Source organism: Stenella coeruleoalba (assembly GCF_951394435.1).
Source record: "Stenella coeruleoalba genome assembly, chromosome: 7".
Taxonomy (NCBI): domain Eukaryota; kingdom Metazoa; phylum Chordata; class Mammalia; order Artiodactyla; family Delphinidae; genus Stenella; species Stenella coeruleoalba.
Genome location: NC_137153.1, coordinates 79,178,198 through 79,196,384, shown reverse-complemented (window position 1 = coordinate 79,196,384; position 18,187 = coordinate 79,178,198). Strand labels below are relative to the sequence as shown.

General features: G+C 37.4%; 1 protein-coding gene across 6 annotated transcripts in view; it reads right to left on the bottom strand.

The window, feature by feature from the left end:
• PCSK5 (proprotein convertase subtilisin/kexin type 5) overlaps positions 1–18,187 on the bottom strand; it is a 318,106-nt gene that overhangs the window by 65,254 nt on the left and 234,665 nt on the right. For all 6 annotated transcript variants that reach the window (XM_079925980.1, XM_079925981.1, XM_079925984.1 and 3 more), the window contains exon 10: positions 15,005–15,108. In XM_079925980.1, coding sequence (XP_079782106.1) covers positions 15,005–15,108 — 104 coding nt within the window. The remainder of the gene's footprint in view (positions 1–15,004; positions 15,109–18,187) is intronic.

Below are 18,187 nucleotides of genomic sequence, written 5' to 3'. Positions count from 1 at the left end.
AGGGGGACAGAAGTGTTACAAGAAATACGTGAGTATAAAGGAGTGTCATATTTGCAAGGGAGAGTGGAGCTCATTTCATTCCTAAGCTACACACAGCATTTTATTGGCCACAAATCTATGCATATATATATATATCTATATATATATCTCTATGTGCTTCATTTTTATCATACAAAAATTCTAACAGAATATTAACTGTTTATTAATTCAACATTAAATGTTGTATGAGAATGATGCATAACATGTAGATGATCATGTTCCCTGAGTGTCTGCTATGAAGGAAGAACTGTGCTCAATTCTGTATACGATACTGTTTTCCTCATTCTTCCCTTTGCCACACACTCCAGCTAGGATGGATGGCCTCCTAGCTTTTCCTTGATTGAGTCTCTGTATCTGCTGTATGCCTGGCCTGAAATGCGCTATATCTGGCTAGCCATTTGGACCATTCCCTTACTCCTCAAAGCCTCTGTTTAAATTAGGTCTTTCGGACTGTGTAATGCTTAAACAGTTGTAATCTGTCCACACAGAGACTTATCCATGAATATTCATACCAGCGTTACTCATAACAACCAAACTGGAAACAATGAAATAGTCCAGGGGAAGGGGAACCTTCGTACACTGTTGGTGGGAATGTAAATTGGTGTAGCCACTGTGGAAAACAGTACGGAGGTTCCTCAAAAAACTAAAAATAGAAATATCATATGAGTAATTCCACTCTTGAGTACATATCCAAAAAAACCAAACCACTAATTCAAAAAGATATATGCACCCCAATGTTCAAAGCAGCAGTATTACAATTGTCAAGATATGGAAGTAACCTAAGTGTCCATCAACAGATGAATGGATTAAGAATATGTGGTACATATATACAGTAGAATACTACTCAGCCATAAAAAAGAATAAAATTTTGTCATTTGCAACAACAGGGACGGACCAGGAGGGTATTACGCTAAGTGAAATAAGTCAGAGAAAAGACAAATACTGTATGATATAACTTACATGTGGAACCTAAAAATTAAAACAAACTAGTGGATATAACAAAAAAGAACAGTTTCACAGATATAGAGAACAAAGTAGAAGTTACCAGTGCGGGGAGAGAAAGAGGGAGAGGTAGGATAGGGGTAGGGGATTAAGAGGTACAAACTTCTGTGTATGAAATAAATAAGCTACAAGGATATATTGTACAACACAGGGAATGTAGCCAATATTTTATAATAATTATAAATGGAGTATAGCTTTTAAAAATTGTGAATCACTATGTTGTACACCTGTAACTTATATAATATTGTACATCAACTATACCTCAATAAAAAATAAAAATAAAATTATCCATGAAAAAGTGAATGATGATACAAATTGTGGTACATTCCTATATATATAGTGGAATACTACTTAGTAATAAAATGGACTAAACTCCTCATATACTTAATGACATGGATGAACCTCAAAAAATATATGGAGGGAAAGAAGCCAGTTTCAAATAATTCTATTTACATGAAAGTCTACAAAAGACAATCTAATCTACAGTGACAGAAAATCAACTGGTTGCAAAGGGTGGGGTTGTGGGGTGGGATAAGGGATGAGAAAGAGCACAAAAGAACTTTGTGGGGTGATGGAAATGTTCTCTACCTTGATTGCGGTGATGTTTACACAGACGTATACATTTGTACAGTTAAAATGGTGCTTTTTATTATATGTAAACTCAGTCCAATGAAGTTAAGAATGTATGTGGATTCCCACATGTACTATTCATTTGTTTACAAAGCTGGGATTCAATCCCAGGTTATTTGACTTTGGGGTCCATGCTCCAAACCACTAGGCAGAGTGAGACTTTTGTTTTAAATAAACAAAACCTCAAACAAGAGGTTTTGTTTATTTAAAACAAAAAACAAAAAGGCTTCTGTAAGAAAATGTGCCTGTATGTGTACGTATGTATATTCTTTTTTTTTTTTTTTAGGTTCTCTGCTAGATTCTGCATGTTTTTTCTTTTTTTAAATTTAATTTTGCTTTTTTATACAGCAGGTTCTTATTAGTTATCTCTTTTATACATATTAGTGTATATATGTCAATCCCAATCTCCTAAATCATCCCCACCCCACTCTTCCCCTGGCTTTTCCCCCTTGGTGTCCATACGTTTGTTCTCTACATCTGTGTCTCTATTTCTGCCTTGCAAACCAGTTCATCTATACCATTTTTCTAGATTCCACATATATGCATTAATATACGATAACTGTTTTTCTCTTTCTGACTTACTTCATTCTGTATGACAGTATCTAAATCCATCCACTTCTCTACAGATGACCCAATTTCGTTCCTTTTTGTGGTTGAGTAATATTCCATTGTATATATGTACCACAACTTCTTTAGCCATTTGTTTGTTGATAGGCATTTAGGTTGCTTCCATGACCTGGCTATTGTAAACAGTGCTGCAATGAACATTGGGGTGCATATCTCTTTGAATTATGGTTTTGTCTGGGTATATGCCCAGTAGTGGGATGGCTGAGTCATATGGTAATTCTATTTTTAGTTTTTTAAGGAACCTCCATAAAGTTCTCCATAGTGGCTGTATCAATTTACATTCCCACCAACAGTGCAAGAGGGTTCCCTTTACTCCACACGCTCTCCAGCATTTGTTGTTTGTAGATTTTCTGATGATGCCCATTCTAACTGGTGTGAGGTGATACCTCACTGTAGTTTTGATTTGCATTTCTCTAATAATTAGTGATGTTGAGCATCTTTTCATGTGCCTCTTGGCCATCTGTATTTCTTCTTTGGAGAAATGTCTATTTAGGTCTTCTGCCCATTTTTTGATTGGGTTGTTTTTTTTTAATATTGAGCTGCATGAGCTATTTATATATTTTGGAGATTATCCTTTGTCCGTTGATTCACTTGCAAATATTTTCACCCATTCTGAGGGTTGTCTTTTCGGCTTGTTTGTAGTTTCCTTTGCTGTGCAAAAGCTTTTAAGTATCATTAGGTTCCAGTTGTTTATTTTTGTTTTTATTTCCATTACTCTAGCAGGTGGGTCAAAAAAGATCTTGCTGTGATTTAAGTCACAGAGTGTTCTTCCTATGTTTTCCTCTAAGAGTGTTACAGTGTCCATTCTTACATTTAGGTCTTTAATCCATTTTGAGTTTATTTTTGTCTATGTTGTTAGGGAGTGTTCTAATTTCATTCTTTTACATGTAGCTGTCCAGTTTTCCCAGCACCACTTATTGAAGAGACTGTCTTTTCTCCATTGTATATCCTTCCCTCCTTTGTCATAGATTAGTTGACCATAGGTGCATGGGTTTATCACCAGGCTTTCTATCCTGTTCCATTGATCTATATTTCTGTTTTTGTGCCAGTACCATGTTGTCTTGATTACTATACTTTGTAGTATAGTCTGAGGTGAGGGAGTCTGATTCCTCCAGCTCTGTTTTTTTCCCTCAAGATTGCTTTGACTATTCAGGGTCTTTTGTGTCTCCACACAAATTTTAAGATTTTTTCTTCTAGTTCTGTAAAAAAAAATGCCTTTAGTAATTTGATAGGGATTGCATTGAATCTGTAGATTGCTTTAGGTGGTATAGTCATTTTCACAATACTGATTCTTCCAATCCATGAACATGTTATATCTCTCCATCTGTTTGCATCATCTTGAATTTCTTTCATCAGTGTCTTATAGTTTTCTGAGTACAGGACTTTTACCTCCTTAGGTAGGTTTATTCCTAGGTATTTTATTCTTTTTGTTGCAATGGTGAATGTGATTGTTTCCTTAATTTCTCTTTCTGATCTTTCATTCTTAGTATATAGGAATGCAAGAGATTTCTATGCATTAATTTTGTATCCTGCAACTTTACCAAATTCACTGATTAGCTCTGGTAGTTTTCTGATAGCATCTTCAGGATTCTTTATATATAGTATCACGTCATCTGCAAATAGTGACAGTTTTACTTCTTCTTTTCCAATTTGTACTCCTTTTATTTCTTTTTCTTCTCTGATTGTCGTGGCTAGGACTTCCAAAACTATGTTCAACTATGTTGAATGGCAGGAGTGGACATCCTTGTCTTATTCCTGATCTTAGAGGAAATGCTTTCAGTTTTTCACCATTGAGAATGATGTTTGCTGTGTGTTTGTCGTGTATGGCCTTTATTATGTTGAGGTAGGTTCCCTCTATGCCCACTTTCTGGAGAGCTTTTATCATAAATGGGTGTTGAATTTTGTCAAAAGCTTCTTCCGAATCTAATGAGATGATCATATGGTTTTTAACTCATCAATTTGTTAATATAGTGTATCACACTGATGGATTTGCATATATTGAAGAATCCTTGCATTCCTGTGATAAATCCCACTTGATCATGGTGTATGATCCTTTTAATGTGTTGTTGGATTCTGTTTGCTAGTATTTTGTTGAGGATTTTTGCATCTATATTCATCAGTGATATTGGTCTGTAATTTTCTTTTTTTGTAGTGTCTTTGTCTGGTTTTGGTATCAAGGTTATGGTGGCCTCGTAGAATGAGTTTGGGAGTGCTCCTTCCTCTGCAGTTTTCTGGAAGAGTTTCAGAAGGATGGGTGTTAGCTCTTCTCTAAATGTTTGATAGAATCCATCTGTGAAGCCATCTGGTCCTGGACTTTTGTTTGTTGGAAGATTTTTAATCACAGTCTCAATTTCATTACTTGTGATTGGTCTGTTGATATTTTCTATTTCTTCCTGGTTCAGTCTTGGAAGGTTATACCTTCGTAAGAATAACCAAATTCTAAGAATTTGTCCATTTCTTCCAGGTTGTCTGTTTTATTGGTATAACACTGCTTGTAGTAGTCTCTTATGATGCTTTGTATTTCTGCAGTGTCTGCTGTATCTGCTCCTTTTTCATTTCTAATTTTATTGATTTGAGTCCTCTCCCTCTTTTTCTGTCTGGCTAAAGGTTTATCAATTTTGTTTATATTCTCAAAGAACTAGCTTTAATTTTATTGATCTTTGCTACAGTTTTCTTTCTTTCTATTTCATTTATTTCTGCCCTTATCTTTATTATTTCTTTCCTTCTACTAACTTTGGGTTTGTTTGTTTTTCTTTCTCTAGTTCCTTTAGGTGTAAGACTAGATTGTTTGTTTAAGATTTTTCTTGTTTCTTGAGGTAGGATTGTACTGCTATAAACTTCCCTCTTAGAACTGCTTTTGTTGCATCCCATAGGTTTTGCATTGTCGTGTTTTCATGGTCATTTGTCTCCAGGTATTTTTTGGTTTCCTCTTTGATTTCTTCAGTGATCTCTTGGTTATTTAGTAATGTATTGTTTATCCTCCATGTGTTTGTGTTTTTACATTTTTTCCCTGTAATTGATATCTAGTCTCATAGTGTTGTGGTAGGAAAAGATGCTTGATATGATTTCAATTTTCTTAAATTCACCAAGGCTTTATTTTTGACCCAAGATGTGATCCTGGAGAATGTTCCATGTGCCCTTGAGAAGATAGTGTAATGTGCTGTTTTTAGATGGAATGTCCTATAAATATCAATTAAATATATCTGGTCTATTGTGTCATTTAAAGCTTGTGTTTCCTTATTAATTTTCTGTTTGGATGATCTGTCCATTGGTGTAAGTGAGGTGTTAAAGTCCCCCACTATTATTGTGTTACTGTCGATTTCCTCTTTTATAGCTGTTAGTAGTTGCCTTATGTATTGAGGTGCTCCTATGTTGGGTGCATATATATTTATAATTGTTATAGCTTCTTCTTGGATTGATCCCTTGATCATTATGCAGTGTCCTTCCTTGTCTCTTGTAACATTCTTTATTTTAAAGTCTATTTTATCTGACATGAGTATTGCTACTCCAGCTTTCTTCTGATTTCCATTTGCATGGAATATCTTTTTCCATCCCCTCACTTTCAGTCTGTATGTGTCCCTAGGTCTGAAGTGGGTCACTTGTAGACAGCATATATCCGGGTCTTGTTTTGTATTCATTCAGCGAGGCTGTGTCTTTTGGTTGGAGCATTTAATCCATTCACATTTAAGGTAATTATTGATATGTATGTTCCTGTGACCATTTTCTTAATTGTTCTGAGTTTGTTTTTGTAGGTCCTTTTCTTCTCTTGTGTTTCCCACTTAGGGAAGTTCCTGTAGCATTTGCTGTAGAGCTGGTTTGGTGGTGCTGAATTCTCTTAGCTTTTGCTTGTCTGTAAAGCTTTTGATTTCTCCATTGAATCTGAATGAGATCTTTGCCAGGTAGAGTAATCTTGGTTGTAGGTTCTTCCCTTCCACCGCTTCAAATATATCATGCCACTCCCTTCTGGCTTGTAGAGTTTCTGCTGAGAAATCAGCTGTTAACCTTAGGGGGGTTCCCTTGTATGTTATTTGTCATTTTTCCCTTGTTGCTTGTAATAATTTTTCCCTGTCTGTAATTTTTGTCAATTTGATTAGTATTTGTCTCAGCGTGTTTCTCCTTGGATTTATCTTGCCTGGGACTCTCTGTGCTTCCTGGACTTGGGTGGCTATTTCGTTTCCTATGTTAGGGAAGTTTTCGACTATAATCTCTTCAAATATTTTCTTGGGTCCTTTCTCTCTCTCTTCTCCTTCTGGGACCCCTGTAATGCAAATGTTGGTGCATTTAATGTCCCAGAACTCTTAGGCTGTCTTCATTTCTTTTTGTTCTTTTTTCTTTATTCTGTTCCGTGGCAGTGAATTCCTCCATTCTGTCTTCCAGGTCACTTATCCGTTCTTCTGCCTCAGTCATTCTGTTATTGATTCCTTCTAATATATTTTTCATTTAACTTATTGTATTGCTCATCTCTATTTGTTCTTTAATTCTTCTAGGTGTTTGTTCTTTAATTCTTCTGGGTCTTTGTTAAACATTTCTTGCATCTTCTCGATCTTTGCCTCCATTCTTTTTCCAAGGTCCTGGATCATCTTCACTATCATTATTCTGAATTCTTTTTCTGGAAGGTTGCCTCTCCACTTCATTTAGTTGTTTTTCTGGGGTTTTATATTGTTCTATCATTTGGTACATAGTCCTCTGCCTTTTCATCTTGTCTATCTTTCTGTGAATGTGGTTTTCGTTCCACAGGTTGCAGGATTATAGCTCTTCTTGCTTCTGCTGTCTGACCTCTGGTGGATGAGGCTATCTAAGAGGCTTATGCAAGCTTCCTGATGGGAGGCATCAGTGGTGGGTAGCGCTGGGTGTTGCTCTGGTGGGCAGAGCTCAGTAAAAGTTTAATCCACTTGTCTGCTTACGGGTGGGGCTGAGTTTCCTCCCTGTTGGTTGTTTGGCCTGAGGCAACCCAGCTCTGGAGGCTACAGGCTCTTTGATGGGGCTAATGGCGGGCTCCGGGAGGGCTGATGCCAAGGAGTACTTCCCAGAACTTCTGCTGCCAGTGTCCTTGTCCCCACGGTGAGCCACAACCACCCCCGACCTCTGCAGGAGAGCCACCAACATTAGCAGGTAGGTCTGGTTCGGTCTCCTGTGGGGTCACTGCTCCTTCCCCTGGGTCCTGATGTGCCTACTTTGTGTGTGCCCTCCAAGAGTTCAGTCTCTGTTTCCCCCGATCTTGTTGAAGTCCTGCAATCAAACCCAACTAGCCTTCAAAGTCTGATTCTCTGGGAATTCCTCCTCCCATTGCTGGTCTCTCAGGTTGGGAAGCCTGATGTGGGGCTCAGAACCTTCACTCCAGTGGGTGGACTTCTGTGGAATAATTGTTCTCCAGTTTGTGAGTCACCCACCCAGCAGTTATGAGATTTCATTTTATTGTGATTAAGCCCCTCCTACCATCTCACTTTGTCTTCTCCTTTGTCTTTAGATGTGGGGTATCTTTTTTGGTGAGTTCCAGTGTCTTCTTTTTGGTGATTGTTCAGCAGTTAGTTGTGATTCTGGTGCTCTCACAAGAGGGAGTGAGCACACGTCCTTCTACTCTGCCACCTTGAACCAATCTCCTTGTATGTATATTCTGATAAGACTGTCTTGTCTTAAATCTTTTGGGGGCATCTTATTTTGGAACTGGATTCAGAATCCAGTTATTAGTGACTCAAAGAACTCCATTTCGTTATTTATAGTTCCAATACACTTTTGGCCTGAAAACAACATTGGCCTTGGTTGACCACCCTTTGTAATTATGGGGTTTAGGGCTTGATGATTTTTATCTTTGCCTGAAATATCAATTGTAACCACAAAATATCAAGCTTTGCTATCATAAAGGATAGCCAAACTCATTTGCTGAAAGAAGAGTTTTAAAAATACCTAAGGAAGTCCAGCCTCATTAGAATTAGTGATATCGAGTTTCATCAGGTGATTACACAAAAAGAGACATCAATTGTCTCTTCAGTATACGAATTTTGCATATTGTTAAAAATCACATTTTAAGCTTATAGCTTTTATACTGTATATTAATGATTAAAGAGTTGATAGGACATTGATAGCTACAGTCAGTTCAGATTTTTTCATTAGTTCTTATGTTGAAATAATTAATTACAACTTTCAAAATTTAGCAGGTTGAAGTCAAGTTGATATTTAAACATTAATTTGCAAAACAGAATTTTAGTTATGTTTATATATGATTATAGTATAGTCATTGATATACGATTATGGGATAAAAGGTATGAAGACGTATTGTGATAAGTTCATTACAAAGTAATACATTTTCTCTTGCCCACTCAGGTAATTTAATTAATTTCAGTCGCAAAATAGCATTCTAATTCACAACATAGTTTCATATCTTTATCCTCATTTCACAGCAGAAAGCTGTGACTTATGAAAATACACTTTTAAGACTCTTTTCTTTGTCAAGGGTTTTTTTATGTTTGGTATTTTGCAATTTCAAAGCACTTTTCTTTCAACTCAGCCTTCTCATTATGTTTGGTATTTGTTACCCACATTCTAAAAACCCAAGATACAAAAATGTTAATTGGCTTCCTCAAAGGCCAAAGAAAATATCAATAACAGACTCTACTAGAATAAAGTTCTTAAGATTGTGGCAAAGCCACAAAACTACTCCAAACATAATTCCCTTCATTAACTAATTATGTTTTGTAAAGAGATAATAGTCGTACAGTACAACCATTGTTTTAATTCTATTCTGAAGATGGATTTTAAGCGTGAAACCACATGCAGTTAAAACTTTTGTATTTAGGGATGAAAAAACAGAACAAAACACCCCCAAAGTCTAACAAACCTAACACTACCATTCAAAGACCAGTGCAGAGAAAATAACATTTTTCATTTGCAGAAAATATTTTAAAATCTCACATATTTAGTAGGAATGAATAGAACACTCTTATGGGGCAAGTAGACATTTTGGATACAAGACTCCGGATTAAGCAATGACCAAGCAGACTGCTGTCAGGGGTTCTATATTGCTGTTCCCAGGTAGATATTTAGGTAAATCATCCACCAGACAAAAGAATAAACGTAAAATCCCTAAATTATGTGTGATTCATATCTTTTTTTTAATAAATGAGCAAGAAGGTAAGCTCATATTTCAGTGATCAATGAATGCAAAAATGAAAGGTTTTAAGTTAATAAATGCATAGGAGTTCATAGAATACAATGGAATAAATATAGAATCTTGAAAGAAAATCAGGTGGTGTTTCTAGGGAGCAAATTTCATTACGTAGGATCAAATGTACTTACATCCCTCTCTGCATTTTAAGAGAAGAACTAAATGCCTTATTTCTGAAAATAGGATCAGGACTGAAGTCAAGCATCTGATTCAAACACCCCCTCTGACACTGACCAGATGAATAATGTTTCACTTTGACCTTTCTTTGAAAACATGATGTGCAGATTTCCAATTAAGGTACATTATGTAGCTTTAATCATAGCTACCAACATCACGTCAGCATGCTAGGTGGCAAAGATAAGATATTATTTGTACAGTGACATAATAAAATACAGTATAGCTTTACCCTTTCAAATGGTAACACATCAGATATTACTTTATATACTCAGTAAAAAAATAAAAACACCACATTTCAAAACCTTTAGTTTCAGTTCAACACATGGCATGCTTAATCGTTTCAGCACATCTAATTCTTTTTAATAAGTGTTAAAACTGAAAGCAAGACAGGTAGGTATTAAAAATATATTGGAACATCTTAAAATTACCAGCCCTAACAGTGGAAATAAAATGACGGCGATTAAAAGTAATAAAGGTTATTAAAAGTTAAGGGCCTTTGAGGCTAAGAAGTCATGTTAGACTGTCAATTGTTTTCCCCATGGTGGGAAGTCAGTTAGAAATTAAAAAAAAAATCTAGTAGTTTAGTTGTGGTCAAAGAAAGAGTCAGTGGAGGATGGGGAGGTTTCAGCAACATGCTGGTAGAAAAAAAGAGACTTACATAGTCTGGGAGGGCAGTGAAATGGAAGGCGTGGTAACCTCGCTCACTTAGTTGTCATTTTTGATTTTCAATGACATTTTTTTCATTCTTTCGCCTAGTAAAGATGACAGAAGTTCCTAATTTATTATCTGACGTCTATTCCTCTTCCTAGATTTAAGAGAGTTTAACTGTAAAATATCAAGTCATCATATCCAAATACAGACACTTTGAAAAAAACTACAGCACCGATGTTGCATGCATTCAATTATACTTCTCATAACTGCATCCACAAACCAGAGATAAGGACATGGGGGAAAGATTCAGCGAGCACAGCCCAGGAGGCTGGGGGAGAAAGGGGAAATCTGCAGGGTCTTCAGATTAAAGCAGTAGGAGGGAGGGGCTCATAACAAAGGGTCACGTTCTTCCTGAAAGGCTGTGAGCCATGGATTCTAGAAGAATGCAGAATTCAAGTCCTCTGCATGGCTCTAGGATCCATATACTCTATAGGTACAAACGGAGCTGGTCAAAATGTAAATGACACTCCACAAGAGAGATTCTCTCATTAGATGCCTTCTGCTGCTCAGGGCTGGGCTGCATTTTAGATGATGAGAGAAGGATCATTGACACTATAAACATGAACCTGGCAGATTGGTTGGGCTTGACTGAAGGGATAAAAAAAGTGCAGTGTAAATTTCTGTTCTGTGTGTAAATCACAGCACAGCCAGATCAGAGCAGGCAAAGTCATGGGGCCCCGGACGTTTCCTTCTAATTCTCCTCTTTGGTTGCACTTCATTCAGCATGTGTTGGGCTGGCCTGCTGAAGGTGCGCAGGAAATATTTGTGAATAAATGAATGAAGAGACTGCATAACTTAAATTCCTTGAAGAAAACCACCCTGATGGGGAAAACCCTCAATTCTACAGCTGATTTGTACGTTTTCAGGAGCACGAGGGCGGTATTAAAAACAGTAGAAAAGAAAAAAATAGGAGAGACTTATCGTAAGAGCAAAGGGAAAAAAAGGAGAAAGAAGTAATATTGAAGAAACCCCCAAACAGACAATGTAATGCCAAAGTCATCTCCAAGCACTGCAAATGTTGCTCAGTAGCAAAATACTGGAATCTGGATTTTAGTTCTGTAGTGGCAAATACCACATCTGTTCATGTGGTCTCATACAAATACTTTCCTATTCTCATGCATAATCTCAGATTCTTTGCTAGGTGCATGGTATTTATTATTAAAGAAACTATCTCTGGAGGAGGTTTAAAGTCAAAAGGTGTCTGAAATTTAGCTAGGATCATTCACAGGATGAACAAATCTAAATAACGTCTAGTTCGTTTCCATAGGTATGCATTCCTTGGATTATGTTTATTTTGAAAAACAAATCTCCTGCAAGATATTTTAACTATAAGAGATTATTATTGAAGAAGCATCAAGACAGAATCATCTTAGTTCAATCAACATTGTTAAAAATTAAGGTACCATTAGCATAAAAATGTTGATGAGTGGCTTCCAGCTTTGGGGCTGGCTTTACTGTGAACTGATCTCAATATAGGATCGTTTATAGAGTGCGACCATAATGAGAGCACACAGAAAGGGGAAGAAAGTTCTCTGCACCCAGCTCATCAGTATGCAGCTCCGCTCTCAGAGAAACACACAGAGGAGCCGGTCCTTCAAGGGCAACTTCCTTGCCTGAGTGCAATCTGTCCATGCCAGTTAACAAGAAGCCAGCAGCTGCTTCTGGAGGGAATCCCCTTCCAGGAGCCAGGAATCCAGGCCCATAACACATGTGGGTAAGAGTAGATCAAGTCTGCCTTGAGAGGAGACCCACACCAGTCTAGTTCCTATAACATCTGGCTCTGTTCTCTGCTTCGGACGGACCACACATGGGTAGGTCTGGAGAAATGTAAGGACATTGTGTGAAATGCACTTGGCAGGGTTTGGGGAAAGACTGATCTGTAGGGTGTTGGCTTCTCCAAAGTTATCAGTGAGAACTAAGACTATCAAGTCTATTGATGGCAAGACCCCAAAACCTAACTGGTTGCTACTCTGAGCTGCTTCTGCTTTACCTGATGAGAAGGAAATTCACATGTTCGTACTGACGGCCCCACTGCAGAAGAGTACCTGCCAAGCAATTTATGAAATTCTGGTGGTTTCAAAAACAAAAACGAAAACCCACTCTTCAGACAAGTTAAATCTCTCAACCTCAGGGCACAACAGCAAGCCCAGGGAAGCACAGGTGTTTTCAGATTCGTTTCATACCTACATCTCACTCAGCGTTAGGACTAAACCAAGTGGTAAGAGGGAGTGCACCCAGGGCTGCAGGCTTCTGCTTGCAGGCAACTTCCGTTTTCTCCTAAGGAGAAACATTTGGCCATGTGTTCCCTCTAAGCAACGCCTGCAAAAGCTGGCTGACCTAATTTAAAATATGAGCTCTCATTGCATGAACCTCTTCCAAGCCTTCACTATTTTTTGTTCGTTCAGACCTTATTCCATAAAAAGTCAGCCCATCTTTTTTCCAGTCCTAGTGACCTGCATTCTCTCCTTCCCGGAAGCATGTCACTTCTCCTGCTAGCCTCTGCCTTAATCACTTTTATTTGTGGGACGCTAGGGAGGGGATGGGAATGCTTCGAGTAGGGAAGAAAATAACTCTTAAAAAAATCATTCTTATTATGATCATGTTTAGATGAAATATGGGGCTTGCCATCAACAAAATTACAAAACAATTCCACTGGGAGTCCAGACGGTTCAGGGTAATTCATCTATGAAAAAGTGAACTTTAATTGTTACTCTTGGCAGCAATCTAAGAGAAGAGTGAAATATTATACTAAATATTGCCACGTGCAATAGTAAAATGCTCTTTCCTCCCTGCCAGAAGCAGTGTATGGCCCCCTTCAGACTCAGGTTTGGATCTGGTGATTTAGTCTAAATCCTCGGCTTCCCCCTCTCCAAAACCAACAGAGGTTTTCAAAAGAGTTGCATTTTTTATTAGAACCATTTGCTCCTTTTAAGTTGCCAAAAAGGAGTAAGTAAAACTAAGACTTTTATTTGGGTTAAAGTTGATTCCTCAGCCTCATTGAGGTCAATGTACTTAGTCTGTGAACCTTCTACTAAGAAGTTCATTGCAGTGTTGAACCAGCCAGTGTTTTGATCCCTTCTTCCCCCCTCCCCAAACCCAACCCCTTGGCTGCCTGCATTTATAGAGTCGGGGCTGGAAGCATGGGGAAGCTAATTAAAAGGAAACATACATATGGCAAATTACATCCTGGATTTTCTAGAACAATTGAAATTTCAAGTATTTTTGATGCTGCACATAACATTTGCTATTCTGGTACCACGTGTCTTGATTTGAGCTTCAGAAAATGTGATCCCAACAGGTATTTACAATGCTTTAGATTAAAAGCTCATCGAACACTGCTGCATTATATAGTTTACAAGCACAGAAAGGTATCTGATAATACTCGAAAGCAGAGGGACATTCTTGTTTTCTAAAAGTGAAGTCTTCAGTGAAGATGTTAATCAAAGAACTCTTTTATATGGCGCTGGTTCCCTGGCATATTGATAGGTTTTGGCAAAGCACGATTAGTAAGCTGCTTGCAAATAATTTTTAAAATTACACTTTACATTTTCAGCATGAATATTTATATACATTGGGTATAATACACTAAGGATATATTAAAATCATATGTAACATATCCTATGTAGATAATATTATCCAGCTTCTAAATTGTTTAAGTTGCGGAAGTTAGGGCCCAGAAAAATTAAATGACTTGCCCAGGATTATTCAGCTTATTACCAATGATCTGAGGACCAGAACTATAATTTTTAAGTAGATATTCCTTATGTTATAGAATACTGTTTTTCATCCATAGGGATATATAATGATACAAAGATTATTTGGGAGTAAATTTAAGTCTGCAGATACAACAAAAAGTAATCTTTGTTGTAAATTAAATTAATGGATTACAATTTAGATGATCTGAAACCTGAGTAAAGATACTACACTATAGGACAACTACTTTATATAATTATTTTCTTTTGATTATAGCATATGTTATGGATGACAATAAACAAAATAGCTACCATTAGTAAGACAGCTTGATGTAACTAGAATCCCCATCAGCCATGGGAAAAATAGTCAGCACTTATTTATATCCTGTGCATACTTGCCTAAGACTGCACATTGTAAAGCTTCATAAGAACTTTTAGTTTATGTAAAGTAACGTCTTAGAATTATGCCTGTTTTTCTGTTTGTGGAAGGTTTGGAAAAAAAAAAACAACAAAAACAAAATATGTAGAAAAGCATAGCCTAGCAACTAACAGTGCTACCCTCAAACGAACAAAAGATACCAGCTATTATTAACTGGAAGTAATCACTCCAGAAGGTAAGGAATTTTTAAATACATTGTTACAAATACCACTCAGATAATCGATGACACCAAAGAATAAACTAATGAGGAGCCCCATAGGTCGACAATACTTGGGAGTTGGTTACCTTTAAAGAAACTGACCTATGATGTGGGAAGCCAAGGAAATCTGCCTTAAATGTGTTGTTTTAATTTAAAAAAAAAAAAAAAGGAACCTGCCTTTTTTTTTCTACTAAGAGGTCAAGCTCTTCCTGTGTCAGTACAAAATTTAAAGTTTCTTTGGATGGGTTCTATTTCCTGCTCTCCATTTAAAATGGGGGAAAAATAAAAATATTTTGCCTGTGACAAAATATGAAAGAAGTTCTCACCCTTAAAACCAGCAGCATTGGTTTTCCAGTCATTAGCGTTCAAATGTCCTGCACGGGAAGTCCTTACAATAACATGCTGCACGTCTCTCCAGGTCAGAAACGGACTGGGGAAAGACAAGGTAAGAATCATTGTACCAAAAAAAAAAAAAGATGGGGGAAGCAGAGAGTCACAAGCAAATTAAAAAAGCAAAAGCAGAAGGGCAAAGTACTAAAAACAAAGGGTCAGCGATTTGGGTTTGGGATAAACAAATGCCAAATGCCGCTCTTGTTCTCATCTTGGAGAAGTGACATTAGTCTCAGGGAGGCAGAAAATGTAACCTTTAATTTGAGAAATAATGTGATATTAGTCAGTGTAAGTTTTTAAAAGGGTGAAGATTTCCACTTTTCTCAACAAAATGGCTCCCAATTCTGGCCCTGTCATCCTTCGTGTAGACTCTTGCATCATCATTAGAAAATTACAACAAGCTAAAATCAAAACTGAAGGGCTCTTGAACATTCCTTGTTCAGTTGTTTAGCCAGGCACTTGATTTTAATTTAACAAAGAACTTAGCAATGTTAACCATTCTGGATGGATGTGTGGGATACAGAAAAAGTCTCAACTGAAACCAAGTCTTCATTTTCAGTGTTCTCAAAGGAAGAGGATGTGGTACGGAGCCCAAAACTGGGTACACAGAAAACTATGGGAGTGTCTTAATTTGCAATAAATAGTTATTAAATTATTGGATACCTATTTCTTATGGCTGTTGGCACTGAAGATCACAAAGACACTACTGAATGGGAGATACTTTCATCAAAGAACTGCAATACTAATAAACACACAGAAAACAAATCCAAGTATATATACACAGTCTTTTGTTCTCTTTCAAAGAACATGTTATTTACTAAAGGCATTTGACTCAGTGCATGCATGAAATTCTCTAATCAGGATACTTATTCAATTCAGTCTTGAATGTGAGGTGTGACAATTTTTTTACTTAACTAGGAAATATGGCAACTTATCATGCAGCTTGTGTAGTTATTTTCTTTGCTTCTCATCTGCCACCTTCATTTTAGAAGGATATTTGCAAAGGATGGGCCGGAACATTTGAAGGAGGAGAGACAATGACTTGCTACCTTCCTAGAAGTGTGACAGGGGCATGTGGTAATCTCTGTACCCCCTCATATGGGCACGTATGCACACTGGTGTCTCCCAGGCAGAGGGAGAACGTGGTATCTTTAGAGCTAATTTTCAATGATGAAGCTGCACACTGCTTCACTTGATACTACATTTTCCTATCACACTCAGCATATACGTGTTTTTGAGGGTGGCCTCCTAATGAGAGGGGGCCCAGTGATCAGATTCTGGTTCCTTCATTTTCTACGTATGTGAAATGGACTTCCCAAAGTGTCAGTTTCCCCACTTAGAATGTGGATGTTAATATCTACTTTACTTCCTTGTACCAACTGAATCAAAGTATAGCTGTCCCTTGAACAACGCGGAGGTTAGGGGCGCCGACCCCTGAGCAGTCAAAAGTCTGAGTATAACTTATAGTTGGCCCTCCGTAGCCACGGTTCTGCATCCATATATTCAACCAACAGCGGATCATGTACTACGTATTTAGTGAAAAAAATCTGCGTATAAGCGGACCTGTGCAGTTCAAACCTATGTTGTTCAAGAGTCAACTGCCATGCCAAGTACTTAACCTTGTTCCTGGTGCATAATAAACCATTATAAGTGGTAGACAGTACATCATTTTGCTAAAGTAAGAGCCACAGCTCCTACTTAGTGATTTGAAAATGAAGGAGATGGGGAGAGAAAAGTACTACAGAGTTCTTAGACCTTTTTGTTATGTTCTCAGATTCCAAATAAAAGAGAAATATTGCTGCCATTTTCAAAGTTTCTATAAGGGACAAGATAGGATCTCGACTATTTTGTAAGGTTGCATTAATAGAAGAACTTATACTAAGGGATTAAAACCCATCCACGTGAGTTTGAAAGATATGAGAACAATGGAAGCAGAATTATTTTTGTTTTGATACAACACTTGTTAGGAGCCAACTTTAGAACCTGACAAGGCACAAAACTCTGAATAAAGGGAGGGAGGTTGTGTGATGGATCCCAGGAGGCACAGAAGTTTTGCTTCTAAAACAGTTGGTATGATTTGGCCCTTAGCTGCCCAATAGTGAATCCACAACAAAATTTAACAGAGTCCATGCACTACAGTCAGGAAAATTAGGAGAATGAGTCCAGGGAAAATTCTGAATGCTACTCTCAACATAAGACGTTCTAGGTCTGCCTGAAATGCGATGCTAATCTCCATTCCCTTTTCCAGTGTAGTTACTTGGGTGAGGGGCGAAAACAACAGAAAAGCTCAGTCTGGAAAGACATTCCAGGCCCTTATTTATGGGAAAGCAAAATCCTCTCAAGTGAACATGTATGTTTTTATTTTTTCATGAGCAAACAGCAAGACCCCTAAAAGTACGCTTGGATGTGATAAATATGTCTAACTCAACCTTGTAATTTTAAAATAACATTTAACACACAGTTAAACCTTTCACATTTTAAATGTTATCCTTCAGGGAAAAAAAAGAGAAGAAAAGAAACAACACAAGCTTCCCTGTTACCTATCACCAGGGCAAAATTCCTTTAGAAATATCAAGCACAAGTTTCTGGTCACTGGGAGACCATTTCCCTAGTGACCCTTAGCTCTAAAAATAGAATAATAATAACAGAACAGGAAACACTTATCTTGTAGCTTAAGCAGTTGTATTCAGGCAGATTCAGGAAGCCTCCTGCATTCAACTCAGCCTGAAGAAATGAGAGTTACTTGCTCTCATGCTGAGTCGCACAAACTAATTCTTCTTGGAGTGCTTGTAATTAGAAGGGAGAAATGACCTTCAGGAAATTGAAACTACACATGGAGAGGAGGCATTCAGATAATTTTACTGTGACATTTGATAACGTACAACTTCAGAAATGATTTAATTTCAAAATTTCCTGAATTTCACCAAAATAAAGGGAGAAAGATAATATGGGAAACCAATGGATTTTTGAATCAGTGGTGTTCCTACCTGTGGGAGGGTAATTAATTATAGCTCAGGAAATAGCCATAGGTTAAGTGGCTAGTATCCTGAGAGGACTTTTATGTAGGGGAAAGTCTGATTCACATTTCATGACCTATTTGTATTTATGCTCACAGGGAT